Here is a 13143-nt window from a genome sequence, read left to right on the forward strand (position 1 = left end):
TCCCTAGGTCCTTTTGTTCTTTGCTTCTTTGATTCTGCCTCGTGTCTGAGTCCAGGGCTCTGCCAGGGTCTCACAACACTCCTGGGTCTGACTCAGAGCAGAGTGTTTTGAGATGCGTGGTGCCAGGTTCAGGACAATGTGGAACTTCTCTGTGCTTTCCCGTTCCTTCTCACTGATGGGAGGCGGTACCCAGTGGGAATCTAATGAATGCAGGTCTGATTAAGTTGTAGCCTGGTCACCAACCCAGGTACACTTTGGGGGGATATAGCTGCTCATCGATGGCACCTGGCAATCAAGAACAGCCCTGGGAGGCCGGCCTCTCTGCTCAGGGAGCCTGTGTCTGAGGGTGGTGACAGCCATTTTGTGCCTCAGGAGAAACTGAAGCCTGAGTACTTGAAGGCACTCCCCGAAAAGATGAAGCTCTTCTCACAGTTTCTGGGGAAGAGGTCTTGGTTTGCAGCGGACAAGGTAAGGGGGAGCCTGCGGGGTGGGGGAGTTGACATTTCCCCAGGTTCAAGGTTGGCACCCATTCACTCTCTGCCTCTCTGCAGCCCACCTATGTGGATTTCCTGGCTTATGACATCCTAGACCTGCACCGTATATTTGAGCCCAAGTACCTGGACGCGTTCCCAAACCTGAAGGACTTTGTGGTCCGCTTAGAGGTGATTCCACTGATCTTCTTACTATTTAGATCTCTTTTGTCTTCTCTCTTTTCTTTGATGCTTTCATACTATTGGAGTGAAAATGAAGGATAAGTAGCATTCATTGAGGACTTGCTATATGCCAGGGTCGGTGCTCAGCATCTTACATATCTTGTGCCAACTGTAATCTTTACAACATGGTAGGAGATATATTATCTCCATTTTACAGGTAAGGAAATGAGACCGAAAATAAGTCATTCACTCAAGGTCACAGAGCCAGTAGAGGCTGTGCTGGGCTCCCAGTCAGCGTTGGCTTCTGCGGGCAGCAGTAGTGGCTCCCCTTTGCTGCACTGACAGGAAAAGCTCAGGTGCTTCTCCAGCCTGGGTTTCACAGCTCAGGGCAGTGTGGATGAAGCCGAATGTTCATGAGATTTTATATAGCGGTGTTAGTAGAGTTGAGACACAGTATGATTGATATAAGTACCAAAATGTTGAAAATATCAACTCTTGACCACCAGACAGCTTTGCCTTTGTGATCCCTTTGGCAGTCAGTACTGAGATTTTGGGGTGTCGGTTCTGTGGTGTGTGTACTTATGAGGGTGCCCCGGGAAAGGGTTTTACTTGACGTCTTCTGTGACGGGCACTTTTCTTCCCTGCCTCTCTTCCTTTTCCTCCAGTTACCTGAGGTGCTGTCTCAGAGGTGGGTAGTCATTTATTTTAAGTTGTGTTCACTGATATTCCCTTTCCCTCGTATGAGGCACGTGTCAGGCACAGAGGGGATGCAAAGGTGACCCAGCCCTGGAGCCTGCCCTCCTGGGGCTCAGCGCAGTTGGGGACTGGGTCGCAGGCTCTTTGGCGGAGTGCTGCCACCCAGCTGCTGGAGATGCAGGGCCTGGACTTCTTCTCTCAGCTCATCATTGGTCCCCTTAGTCAATGCAGGAGGCGGCATAGTCTGACTTTTATAGATTTGGGAGTTGGATGCATTAGTCCAACGGGTGTTCAGTCTAAATCTCTTTCCTTTACGCACTCCCCATCAGGAGATCTGTTTTATCAGCTAGTTCTCATCAGCTCTGGTTCTGGTTCAGGCTGATTGGTCTTGGGATGGCTGTCTGGCAGAGAGCAATGGAGGATAGCTGTGGGCTACAGTCTCTGGCCTGTTAGGGCCGGGCCTTTGGTACAGGCAGTCCTGGGATCTTTGAATCCTGTAGAGTTTGCTGGGTACTCTCTATCTTGGGAGTAAAGTGCAAACACACACTTGAGTGTCATAGGCCTAAGTGGCTAGAGCAGGAATAGGGATGAAGTAGATTGGAGTCCAGTGAGATTAGGCTCAGGTATCAGGCCAAGCAATTGGACTTTCTCCTTTAATTGGAGTATTTAGGGTCCGGCCTGGCCTGGCTTTCCTGCTGCACATCCTCCTATCAGCTTCCATGCTGGATTTGCTGAGTCACTGGTGAGGTCTGGCCTCTTCTGCAAACTGCACAGGCACATTCAGAGCCGCTTTGTTCTGCCTGGGGTTACTGTGTAGATAAACCCTGGGAAGCCAGGAGCCTCCCTCTGCAAAAGGAAACTACCAGCTGAGAGGATCAAGGCCTCTTGTGCAAGGAAGGAGTGTGGGAGTGCAGCAGCAGGGGCACAGAATGTGAGAGAGAGCGTGAGAGCCAGTGTCCTGCCAGCCCTCCCACTGATCGCTGTGTGTGCCCGAGGAGGGTGTTTCAGCTCCGGATGCCTCAGTTTCCCTTCTGTAGATGGTGACAGTAGAAACCATCTCGTAGAGAGTCGTGCGGAGGTTCCAAACCTGTATCAAGATCTGCACTGGATCTAAAGCACCGAGATCAGTGTGGAGTCTCATATGTGGTTGCTCGTACTGCGATATCACAGCAGTTACAGGAAATTGGAAGCACTGCCTTTCAGAGCTGGGGACCCCAGGATGCCTGTCATGTGCCCCAATACTTGCCCTCACAAGGAAGGCTTCCAGAGTCCTGGACTCGTGTGCCTGGAGTGGGGCTGCGGGATCCCCAGTGAGGCAGCAGGCCCTGAGGTCTGGTCTTCTTTTTCTACCCTCAGGGCCTGGAGAAGATCTCCGCCTACATGAAGTCCAGTCGTTTCATCCCAAGTCCTTTGTATACAAAGATTGCAGTGTGGGGCAACAAGTAGGGCCTGTGCAGTTTCTCACAGGAGTGAGAAGCCATTACTGTGCTGGGCCTTGGAGAACAGTGTGATGTCGCTGAACCCCAGAACGAGCTGTCTTGTTCTTTTCTCCGTTTACTTTCCTACTTCCTCCCAGACCTATTTTGTCCCTTTACTCTCTCAAATCCCATTTTACTGAGGGTCCGAAAGCTCTATAGCACGCAGTTTGCTCAGTGACGTCTCCACCCTAACATTGTCCTTCCTGCACTAAAGCCAAATGAACTGACCTTCCTTTCAGTGGTTGCTCTGGTTCAAGCATCCCGACCAGACCCCTGGCCCCTAGAGCTCATCTGAGCTCCCAGCACTGCCCTGAAGTCCAGTATTAGCCTGGTGTGCAGGCCCTGCTCACCCAGCGTCATCCATGCCCAGCCCTGCTTGATCCCCAGTAAAGCTTTAAGTTCACCTGCTGTGTGTTGTCTTATTCCTTCCTGGACACCTGAACTTTCCAACTGGCCCTGCTGCTTCCAAGGGCCTGACAGGTGATGCTGGCAGTGGCTTGGTGCTTGGACATCCCGCGTGGAAGTGAGGCGTACAGAGACTTCTTGTCCCACTTCTGACACCCTTAGAGCGGGAAGCCTCTCACCAGCCTCCCTGTAGATGGGAGGCCTCTATCTGGGCCTCGATCTCATTCATTCATCCTCCATTACTGGGGGCTCATGATGCAGTTCTGTGAGTAGTGTCCAGGGTGACGGGAATCCCCAGTGGAGAGAACCAGGGTTCTTTTTTCATTCTACATTGTCTGGCTTTATCACATCCGTAAGGTCTCTAGGATCTCATCTCTATTCTTTTCCCAAAAGTCTTCAAGGCTCCCTCTAGGCTTGCTGCACAACTGTCATTTAGGACCTTGTGTCTCGGTTGTCTCTTTTTCCTTGGTACTCGTGATAAAATGTCTTTAGTCCTTGCATATCTGAAAATGTCTATTCTAGTGTGCACTGAATGAATATTTTAGTCGGGTACGGAATTGTAGGATGAAGACCTCTGCTGGAATTCACTTCCAGAATTCAACATTGCCAATGAGAAAGGTGATGCCATCCTGACTTGAATCCCTTTGCGGATGGCCTGTTTTTTAAACTTAAGAAACTTTTATGTTCTTCTTGCAATTCTGAGGTATCCAAGTCCAAGTCTATGTGGGGACCGAGGGACCGCTGTTCTCCGTCACATCCTGTCATGAGCTTTCTAAGGCCGGACCCCTCCACCCCCATTCACCAGTCACTTCCTGCAGCAGCGTAGGTTCCTCTGGAGGTGATTTTTAACTGCGCGTTGAGTGGGCTGCTTAAGAGGAAGTGTCCAGTAGGTCAGGGGTTTCCAAATCGCACCGCCATAAATAGTTGGTGTGTTGTGGTTCTGCTATTCAGGCAAGGCTCAGCTGGGAGAAAATGCTACAGATCAACAAGGGCTCTTATCCAAAAACGATATATCCAAAAACACAACGCATTGAAAAAGGCCCAGTATTGAGCAGGCATTTCCCCAAAAATAATTTCCAAATGGCCAATAAGCATATGAAAAGGTACCCGGCATCATTAGATATTGGAGAAGTTATGAACAAGTTAGATCTTACTACATTCCCACATAGGCTAAAATTAATAGGATAGACAATCATGGTTGAATTTTGGAGTCACTGGAACAGTCATTCATTGCTGGTGGGATAAGCATTTTGGAATACCAGCAACATCTACTAGAACTAAACGTACCCTACGCCCCTGGAATCCCACCCCTTATTCTATACCAACGCGGAGGAGTGCTTAATGCCTCCCAGAAGGACTTGTTACAGTAACGTTCAGGTAGCTTTATGTGAAATAGCCAGTAACCGGCAACTATCCAAATGTCTACCAATGAAAGAGTGGGCAGACAAAGTGTGGTTTATAAATGTGATTTCATTATTCATATGGTGGAATACTATACTACAGTGAATATACTACATCAACAAAAAATGTGCTACCACTATGTGCAACAACATGACTTATGGACACGGTGTTGGCCAGAAGGATGCAGACACAGAGTACAGACCATGCAATTCTATTTACACGAAAGTCCACAGGCAAAAAGAATCTTAGGTGATCGAGGTCAGCCACATGGTGACTTTGTGTGTGGGGTTGCTCACTGAAGGGACCTTGTGCTGTGCTGGAAATGTTCTCTGTTCTGATCTGGGAGGTGATTCCACGAGAGCATTCCTATGTAAAAAGCAGTGGAATCGCACACTTCAAGATTTGGGCACTTTATCTACGTGCAGTGTCTACTTGTACGTTGTCTCACGTATTATATTATTTGCACGTTCTTTGTTGTCTGTCTCTCCCCATAGGAGAGACAGGGCTCAGTGATGCTGGCTGTGGAACGATGTGCAGGAGCATGAGGGGTCCCGCTGTCTGACAGCCAGAGTGATACTGTCCGTGTACCACAAGGACCAGGCTGCCCAGCCCACCTGCCCTTGTTCTCTGCCCAGCTCTCATCATCTCGTCCCTGATCTGCAGCTTGGCGGTTGCAGCAACAGCCCCCGTGGGAAACGGTTTCTGGGTCCTCTCTGCAGACAGCTCTTTCTGCTCTCTGGTCACCAGGGGAGTGGGTGCTCTGGTCTCCTTCCCGCTAGCTGGAGTCGCCCTCTCACTCTGTAAGGCTGTTTGTTTTTTAAAGTTCCACTCATCTGTTTTCACATATCTGCTACACTTTGTAATGTCCTTTAAAAAAGGAAAGTAACCACAGGCCACACTATGTCGTCCGTAGTTCCCGAGTTTCGAAACAGTCCTGTGCCTTCAAAGAGAAAAGCTGGCAGGTAAGACATGTTCTTGTGGCTGTACCACAGGTCACAGGTCACAGAGGGACATCAAAGGCCATGTGAGCCACCCTCTCATATGCCAAAGCACACATAAGTCAGGAGCCAGGGTCAGGGCTGGAATCGTGGACCTTGACAGCAGAGGGTCAACAGGGCCCATACTGGCTGGTCCTGTGAGTGTCCTCCAGGGTCCTACCGGCCAACCCTCCACCCTCTGGCTACCTTCTGCAGCAGTACTGGCTTCTGGCCCCTCAGAGGACAGCCCTGCTCCACTCCCTCGCGTTCTGTCTGTGACCACCATGCTCTAGGTCACTCTGTCAGTGTCAGAGACATCTCGCTGGCTGGCAGGACATCTGGGGCTGCACCTTGATTCTCGGCCTCTGCAAAGGGGCTGGTTCTGGACTTAGCTTCACCTTGTAGACCATACAGCTAATCGATTAGGGTACACACCAGGGTCTTGGACTCGTGTGCCTGGAGTGGGGCTGCGGGATCCCCCGTGGGGCAGCAGGCCCTGAGGTCTGGCCTTCTTTTTCTGCCGTCAGGGCCTGGAGAAGATCTCTGCCTACATGAAGTCCAGTCGCTTCTTCTCAACTCCTTTGTATACAAAGATGGCCATGGGCAAATAGGGCCCGGAGAAGGGAGCGAGCACCCCGTTTTGTGCTTGTTTATCTGAGTCCACACAGCCAGATACCTTGAACCCCCAGAACCTACAGTCTTTTTTTTCTTCCTCTTTTCTTTCCTACTCTCTGTGCTCAGGTCCTCATTTGCCCTAATACTTTCTCCAATTATAGGTTACCCAGGATCTGAAATCTCTACAGCACCCCAGTTTTCTGAGTGAGGTCTCCATTCTGACATTGTCCTTCCTGCACAATAAATGATATATCCAAAAATACAACCCAGTGAGAAAAGGGCCCCGTACTGAGCAGGCATTTCCCCAAAGACGTCCCCAGAGAGATGTCTGGGGGTAAAGGGAGAGGAGTCTTGTACTTTTTGTGATTTGGACTTGGCTCCCAAGTGCATTGCCTACATATCCTTGCGAGATCCCCAGTGGGGCAGGATACCCTGAGGTCGAGACTTCTTTTTCTTCCTTCAGAGCCAGAGGAAGATCTCTGCCTACATGCAGTCCAGCGATTTCTTCCCAGGTCCTCTGTTTCTTAAGATTGCAGTGTGGGGCAACAAATAGGTCCTTGTACAGCCATGATTTAGGAGGAGGAAGTACTACGAGCCTGGAGAGCAGATGGAGCTCCTTGTACCCCTAGAAGCAGCTGTCTTGCTTCCTTCTTCTTCTCACTCCCTTCTCTTCACTCACCAGATTTATTTTGGGCCCCCTGACTGTCCTCCCAACCCTCTTTCCATCTGGGCCCTCTAAAGCGCAGTTTCTCACCTTTCTTCAGTGGTATTCCTACCCCACCACGTTAACCCTCTGGCAATGAAGCCAACCAGGCCAACCTTCCATTCAGTGGTTGCTCTGCTTTGAGGAGTCTGACTGGACCCCTGGCCTGTAGAGCTCAGCCCTGGGCTCCTAGCACTGTCCCGAAGACCAACACTGGCCTGGTGTGCAGGCCCTACTTCCCCATCATGGTCCTTGACCAGTCCTCCCTGATCTCCAGTAAAGTCGTAATCACACCTACTTATCTTTTTCTTCCGTTTTGGATACTGGACTCAGGTAAAGTGTGTTGGATATTGGGGTGTCCATTTTCTCTTCCGTAGTACGCAGGGTCTGGGTAATGGTGGTGGTGGTAGCGGTGGTGGTGTCTGTGTATTTGGTGGCAGGGAAGGGGACATGTTGATCATAAAGTTTCTTGCTCATTTCTGTCTCTCCTTCATGTACCTTGTGCCTCAGTATGGGGTCTCTAGAGAAGAGGGGGCCTTGGTCCCTCCTTAATCCAGCATTTATGGGACCCCGCCTTTGAGCTCGCAGCACTCTGACATGGCTCAGGGGGCTCTCGGGTGGTAGGGAAGGCGGTCCACTGAGAGTGGGGCCTGAGAGACCACCCGCTGTCACCCTTTCTCAGCAGCATTTCCTGCCGTGGATGCCCTTTCCCTGTGCTCTCAGCGAATCTCAGTCAGCCTGTCCCACGTAGCACAGTTGTCGCTTCACTTATTTCCCGCTCCAGCTCGATCGCAAATTCATCGAGGAGAGAATCCATGTCTCACCATTTTACCGCCCAAACCCTTAGTCGATAAACTCTGGAAATTTGAACTATCTCTAGGTGACACTCAGGCAAATTCTATCACAGCTATTGGAGATCATGAATAAAGCTCAGGAGATTTTAAATGTGCAGGGCTGGGAGAATGAGTATTTAATAGATTCTAACTGCTCTTTGAATAACTTAACCTGCCTCCGTCAGGCCTAGGGTGTTGGGCCAAAGGGTAACCAGTCTGTGTGGTCAGGAGGTGGTGTGGGCATTTTATGTTATGACACCTGCAAAGGTGCAGGATTCATCAGATAGCCATCTGATGAGCAGGTTCTTCAAACAGTGTCTGGATAGTGGCACTGGGCCTTGTTCAGGCACAGCCTTGAGACTTAGCTCATAGCAGAAGATTTGGAGAAAGAGTCTTGTAGGGCATTTGTCCAGGTGGGCACTGGCTGCAAGTGCACTTCTTGCAGTTATTAAATAAAAAAGGAGCATAGGAATAATGTTAAAGATTATTAAGAAATAAATGATTTATTAAACAAATAAAACTGGGAAGATGAAAGTTTAGCAAAGCTAATAAAAGTTTATTAGAGTTAGTTAGTAAAAGTTAATAGGAGTTAGTTAAGCCAAAAGCTTATTAAACTTTAAGACAGAAAGATAAGAGAAAAAAGAAAGTATAGTAATTAGGAATGACATTATGATAAAAGATAAGCAGAGAGAATAAAAATATTAAATCAGAGTGCAACAGATATAGAACAGATGTTAGCAAATGTTTTTTTTAGAGAACTAGATAGTAAATATTTTTGGCTGTGTGGTCTCTTTCATAACTACTCGCCTATCACTGTGGTGTGAAAGCAGCCATGACAAACATAAATGAATGGGTGAGGGTTATTCCAACAGAACTTCAAAAACAGATGGCTGCAGTTTCCCAACTCCTGATCTAGAAGCTCACATTAAAGGGTCATAGCTATATTAAAGCCTGAATATCGGATTTGAATGTGATAGGTGATTGTGTGTGTGTGTGTGTGTGTGTGTGTGTGTGTGTGTGTGTGTGTAAAATAACTCAATTCTTAGAAAGGAGGAAGGTGGGATAACGAAGACAGTTGCAAATGAAAACAATTTTTCCCCTAAACATTGTGGTCAAAATTATAAGAGGTAAAAACATACTTTTTAAAGTCTAGGGTAGAAATAGTAAAAGGTATGTACTTCAAACTGAGGCAAGCAAAAAAGGTGACTTGATTGTGGCTAGATCTAGCAGAGGTTCCAAGACTTGGGATTCTTTGTGCCTTGTGACAGTGTGGCCACACCGTTCAGTGTGTATCTTCTTCTGAAATGGGAACACAAGACACACCCTGAGAACATGGCCGCCTGGGTTGGTATCTTCTGCGTGGGTCTGTGATCACCTATGGTTAGTTACAAGTTCCCTGCCTCGTACTCTTCCATTCTCACTGTATTGCAGAGAAAGGTAAAGCCGATAGAGACCCCAAAACAGCAGCTTGTAGAAAATGGAAGGGTGTTTTTTTCATGTTCTCTAGGGAATAGTCCAGGCTGTGGAGGCAGCCCTGCTCCGTGAAGTTGCTTAGAGACTCAGGCTCCTTCTGCCTTGTGGCTCTGCCATCCCCCAGGGTGCTTCCTCATCTCCTTGGCTGAGGCCATATCATGAGTATGGGAAGGAAAATAGAGAAAACCCAAGGAAGCAACTTCTCACTGTGCTCGTGAGGCAGAAGTGGCTTGTGTCACAATCAGTCACATTCCATTCATAAAGTTCAGTTGTATGTCTGTACTAGTCACAAGGGGAGGCCCATATTTCAAAAGAAGCATGGATTTTGGTGGCCAACTACAGTCACTCCCACACCCAGAAAAGTGAAAATAAATGTTAAATCCCAGTCCAGAAGAAACATTGGGGTTAGGTTAGTGGTTTAAAGCAGGTCAGAGAAAGTCTAAGTTATTAAAGATATTTATTTTAAGAGAGACCTAAGGGGAGTGGAATATCATCTGTGGTTCCTTATTGCTAAAACAGGAAAATGATTTATTAGAGGTGTCAGGTAGCACACGCAATCCCTGGGGGGGCCAGGGAGTTGGCCTTGGAGGCTGGGTAGCCAAGAGGTAGCCCTACATGTGGGCTTGTTCTAGAGAACACTCCACAGCTTTTGCTGAGCACAGACACTAAGGCTTCTACAAACCCTGAAATGTGGCGCTGGATACAAGTGTCTCACTACCACTGGCCTCCAGAATCCTGATCCCTCCACCGCTATCCTCACCAGAAACGAATTCTCAGGACCTGCTTCTTCAGGACCAAAGTCTTGCACTATTGTGTGCAATTAATTCACAGAGCCTGGATCCCGGGCCCGCACCACAGCCATGAGGGAGGCTGGCAGAGCAAGTAAATTAGGATTCAGTTCTCCTGCATATGACTAAATATTAACAGTGTTTTAAACAGGACAGGAGCTTATTTCTCATGTATGGAGCGATCTGGAGGTAGACAGTTAAGAACTGGCAATGTTGGCTTCACAGTAGCCTTAATGACTCAGCTTCTTTATGCTCCGTCATCCTCAGCATGTGGTCTCCATTCTCTGTGTCACCTCAGAGTTTGGAATGGCTGCCAGAGCCCCATCACATCTGTGTTCCAAACAGCAGGAGGCAGAAAGAGGAATGGGGGTTGTTCCTTTCCTCTTAAGGAAACTTCTTGGAAGTAACATATAACACTTCTGTTTACATCTCATTGGCTAGAACTTAATCATATTGGAAATGACACCTTCTGCCTGGGAGGTGACGTGCCCAACAGAAATGAAGATTCCGTGACAACCGAAGGTGGGGACATGGATATCGGGAGTCAACTCACAGTCTTCTGCCTTAGGGAGGTGGGACTTTTAACATGAGAAATTCCCAGCCTATAAGATGTTTCAAAGATGCAGAGGACACATACCTACCATAGACATATACCTTTCTATAAGTGCAGTTCCACATTATTATTATGATAGCCATCACCATAAAAGGCTCCCACCTAACATAATGCAACCATCCCTGCACAAACAAAAACACATCCACACTCTTTTGTCCCAAACAGATGCAACTTAAAGTGTCATCAACTACTGCACCCACTTCTAAGTTTGGGATCTCTGGGTAACATTCAGATCGATATTTTGAAAACGACAGACTAAGACATAATGTCAATGACCCCCAATTAACCCTATATAAAATAGTAAGGGAATAGGAGGTGAAAAAAAGGAAAATTGGGTGAGCTCTATGATGTACAGAAAACAGCCTGCTCTCAGATTTGCAGATAAACCGTTTTACATTTATTCACAATACTTATAGAATGCCCCTTCCTTGGTGAGAGGATTCAGAAGAGATGATGCAAAATAAGGCTTTTATTGTTACTGACAGCAGCGACCTAGAGTCACTCCCTGGGTTGACTGGCTCTTGTCTCCATCCCTCTGGTGACCCCACTTTCAGGTTTACTAGCATCCCGCTTTATTAGCCTATATTTTTCTAACTCCTGTGGCATGATGACTGAAACCTTTATCTCTGACCGGCACGCAGAGATCTGCCTACCACCACACGGTAACTCGAGAATTGGAAGCAGAGAATAAGAGGTGCCAATCCTGATGAATTCCAGAACAATTCTTGTAAATGTAAGTTGTTGGGATAAGCCAGATCTGATTTCTACTTAATCAGATCTGGCTTATCCCAACTGATTCCACTTTATGGGGTAACCCCCCAAATCCTCGATAAGGCATAGTCCTGTCCAAAAGGCCCAACAGCCACCCTGAATTCTCTACTTTCTTCTACTTCTCTTCCCATGTGAAACATAACTTTGGAAGGCAGCAGATAGAGTTTCAGTCACAGATAAAAAAAAATCTGTTAATACAATTGGAAATATTACACCACAGAAGGTAAAGTACAGACCTATTCTAATTTTCCTCGGACTTCTTAACACGAAACGAATACGATCCTGTTTGTTCTATTCCCACCCCTCCACACCATTGAAAACACTCCCTTCTAATAGCTCCAGGTTGACCCTCTGTCTCCATGTGGGGTCACATAATAGTACCTACTTACTTGAAATTCAAACATGCACACATCCATTTAATCTTTTCTTCCGGATTTAAATCTTACATGTGCGTCACCTGGAATTATTTCCTTTGAAAAACTCCAAAGAGTCTATCATCATTGGTTTTCAGAAATGTTTTGTTTCGATTTGGCCTAAGCAAGGAGCAAGCCAGAACACGAAATCATATAACACTCTCTAGCCTCATAGTTCTTTGCTGGTCCTTGGGCCCTCCCTGAACTTGAACTTCTGTCATGACTCCAAATATTTCTATCTCTCTACCTGTTTTAAGAACAGGGCGTTCCATTTTTCTGTGTTCTGTCGCCCAACCGGAACAGAGAAGAATCTCAAGAAGTTCCATGAGAGCATTAAGCACTTATTTGAAGCAAACTTCTTTTCTTCTTCCAATTATCATTAGAACAAAGGGAATCAATGCACTGCGTGAGTGCCTGCTTTGTGTCAGGTTCTATACAAGCACTAAACATAAAATTTGCTTAAAACATAGTCAACTAGCTGAAGGAAACTGGACGTTGAGTGGTAAACATACAATAGACCATACAGATGTCAAATTATAATGTACACTTGAAAATTATATAATTGTATTAACCAATGTTACCCCAATAAACTTCATTAAAAAAACCTGTCAACTTACAGTTTAGTAGTGGAGACAGACATTTAAGCAAGCCATTAGAATTCAGTTGGTAAGTACTGCTTGATTGAGGTAAAAATCGAATCCCATGGGAATAGATTTAAAATAGGTGCATTTAAATTAGCCTGGAGAGGTGGAGGAATGTCAGCCAGGATGAACCAAATCTCAGTGGCTTAATACACATTTATTTCTAACTCAAGCTTCATGTCCCATTTGGTCAACAGGGGCCCAGTGCTTTGTAGTCTGTCAGAGACATGGACTCCTGGAGGCTTCAGCTGGGCACCTGCTCTCAGAGACGTCACAGCCGTAGGAAGCAGATGTGGCGGCCGTGAAGGCACTGGCTCTTAACGCTTCTGCCTGAAAAATGTCATTTCTACTTGCATTTAGTTGGCCAAAGCAAGAAGGTAGTGAAACTTTCCCCAAAAGAAAATCAGAAATCTCTGGCGACCGTCACTAACGACTTCCGCAGAGGTTATCAGGTGTGGCCTCCCAGAGGTAGCAATTTCTGAGCTTACCTTAGAAGATGAATTGGCATTCGGCAGGCCGAGGTGGCTGGAGCAAGAGCATTCCAGACAGACGGACAGCAAGTGCAAAAGAACGAAGGTAAAAGAGAACATGGTGCTTTTGGATAATTTATATTTATAACTTTATATAACATTGGTCTGTATTTATAATTTTATATAACATTGGTCTATATTTATAACTTTATA

The 13143-nt window shown here is 46.9% G+C and overlaps 1 protein-coding gene across 3 annotated transcripts in view; it reads left to right on the forward strand.

Annotated features, from left to right (window-relative positions):
* GSTM4 (glutathione S-transferase mu 4) overlaps positions 1-7877 on the forward strand; it is a 10229-nt gene extending 2352 nt beyond the window's left edge. For 2 of the 3 annotated variants that reach the window (XM_025038456.1, XM_006919610.3), the window contains exons 6-8: positions 373-468; positions 552-662; positions 2706-3230. In XM_025038456.1, coding sequence (XP_024894224.1) covers positions 373-468; positions 552-662; positions 2706-2795 — 297 coding nt within the window. In that variant the 3' untranslated portion in view covers positions 2796-3230. Of the gene's footprint in view, positions 1-372; positions 469-551; positions 663-2705; positions 3231-5127 lie in introns of those variants that run through there. The other variant, XM_025038457.1, reaches the window with a different exon arrangement.
* The last annotated feature ends 5266 nt before the right edge of the window (positions 7878-13143 follow it).

The sequence above is a fragment of the Pteropus alecto genome, unplaced genomic scaffold (assembly GCF_000325575.1).
Source record: "Pteropus alecto unplaced genomic scaffold, ASM32557v1 scaffold106, whole genome shotgun sequence".
In the NCBI taxonomy this organism is placed as follows: Eukaryota; Metazoa; Chordata; class Mammalia; order Chiroptera; family Pteropodidae; genus Pteropus; species Pteropus alecto.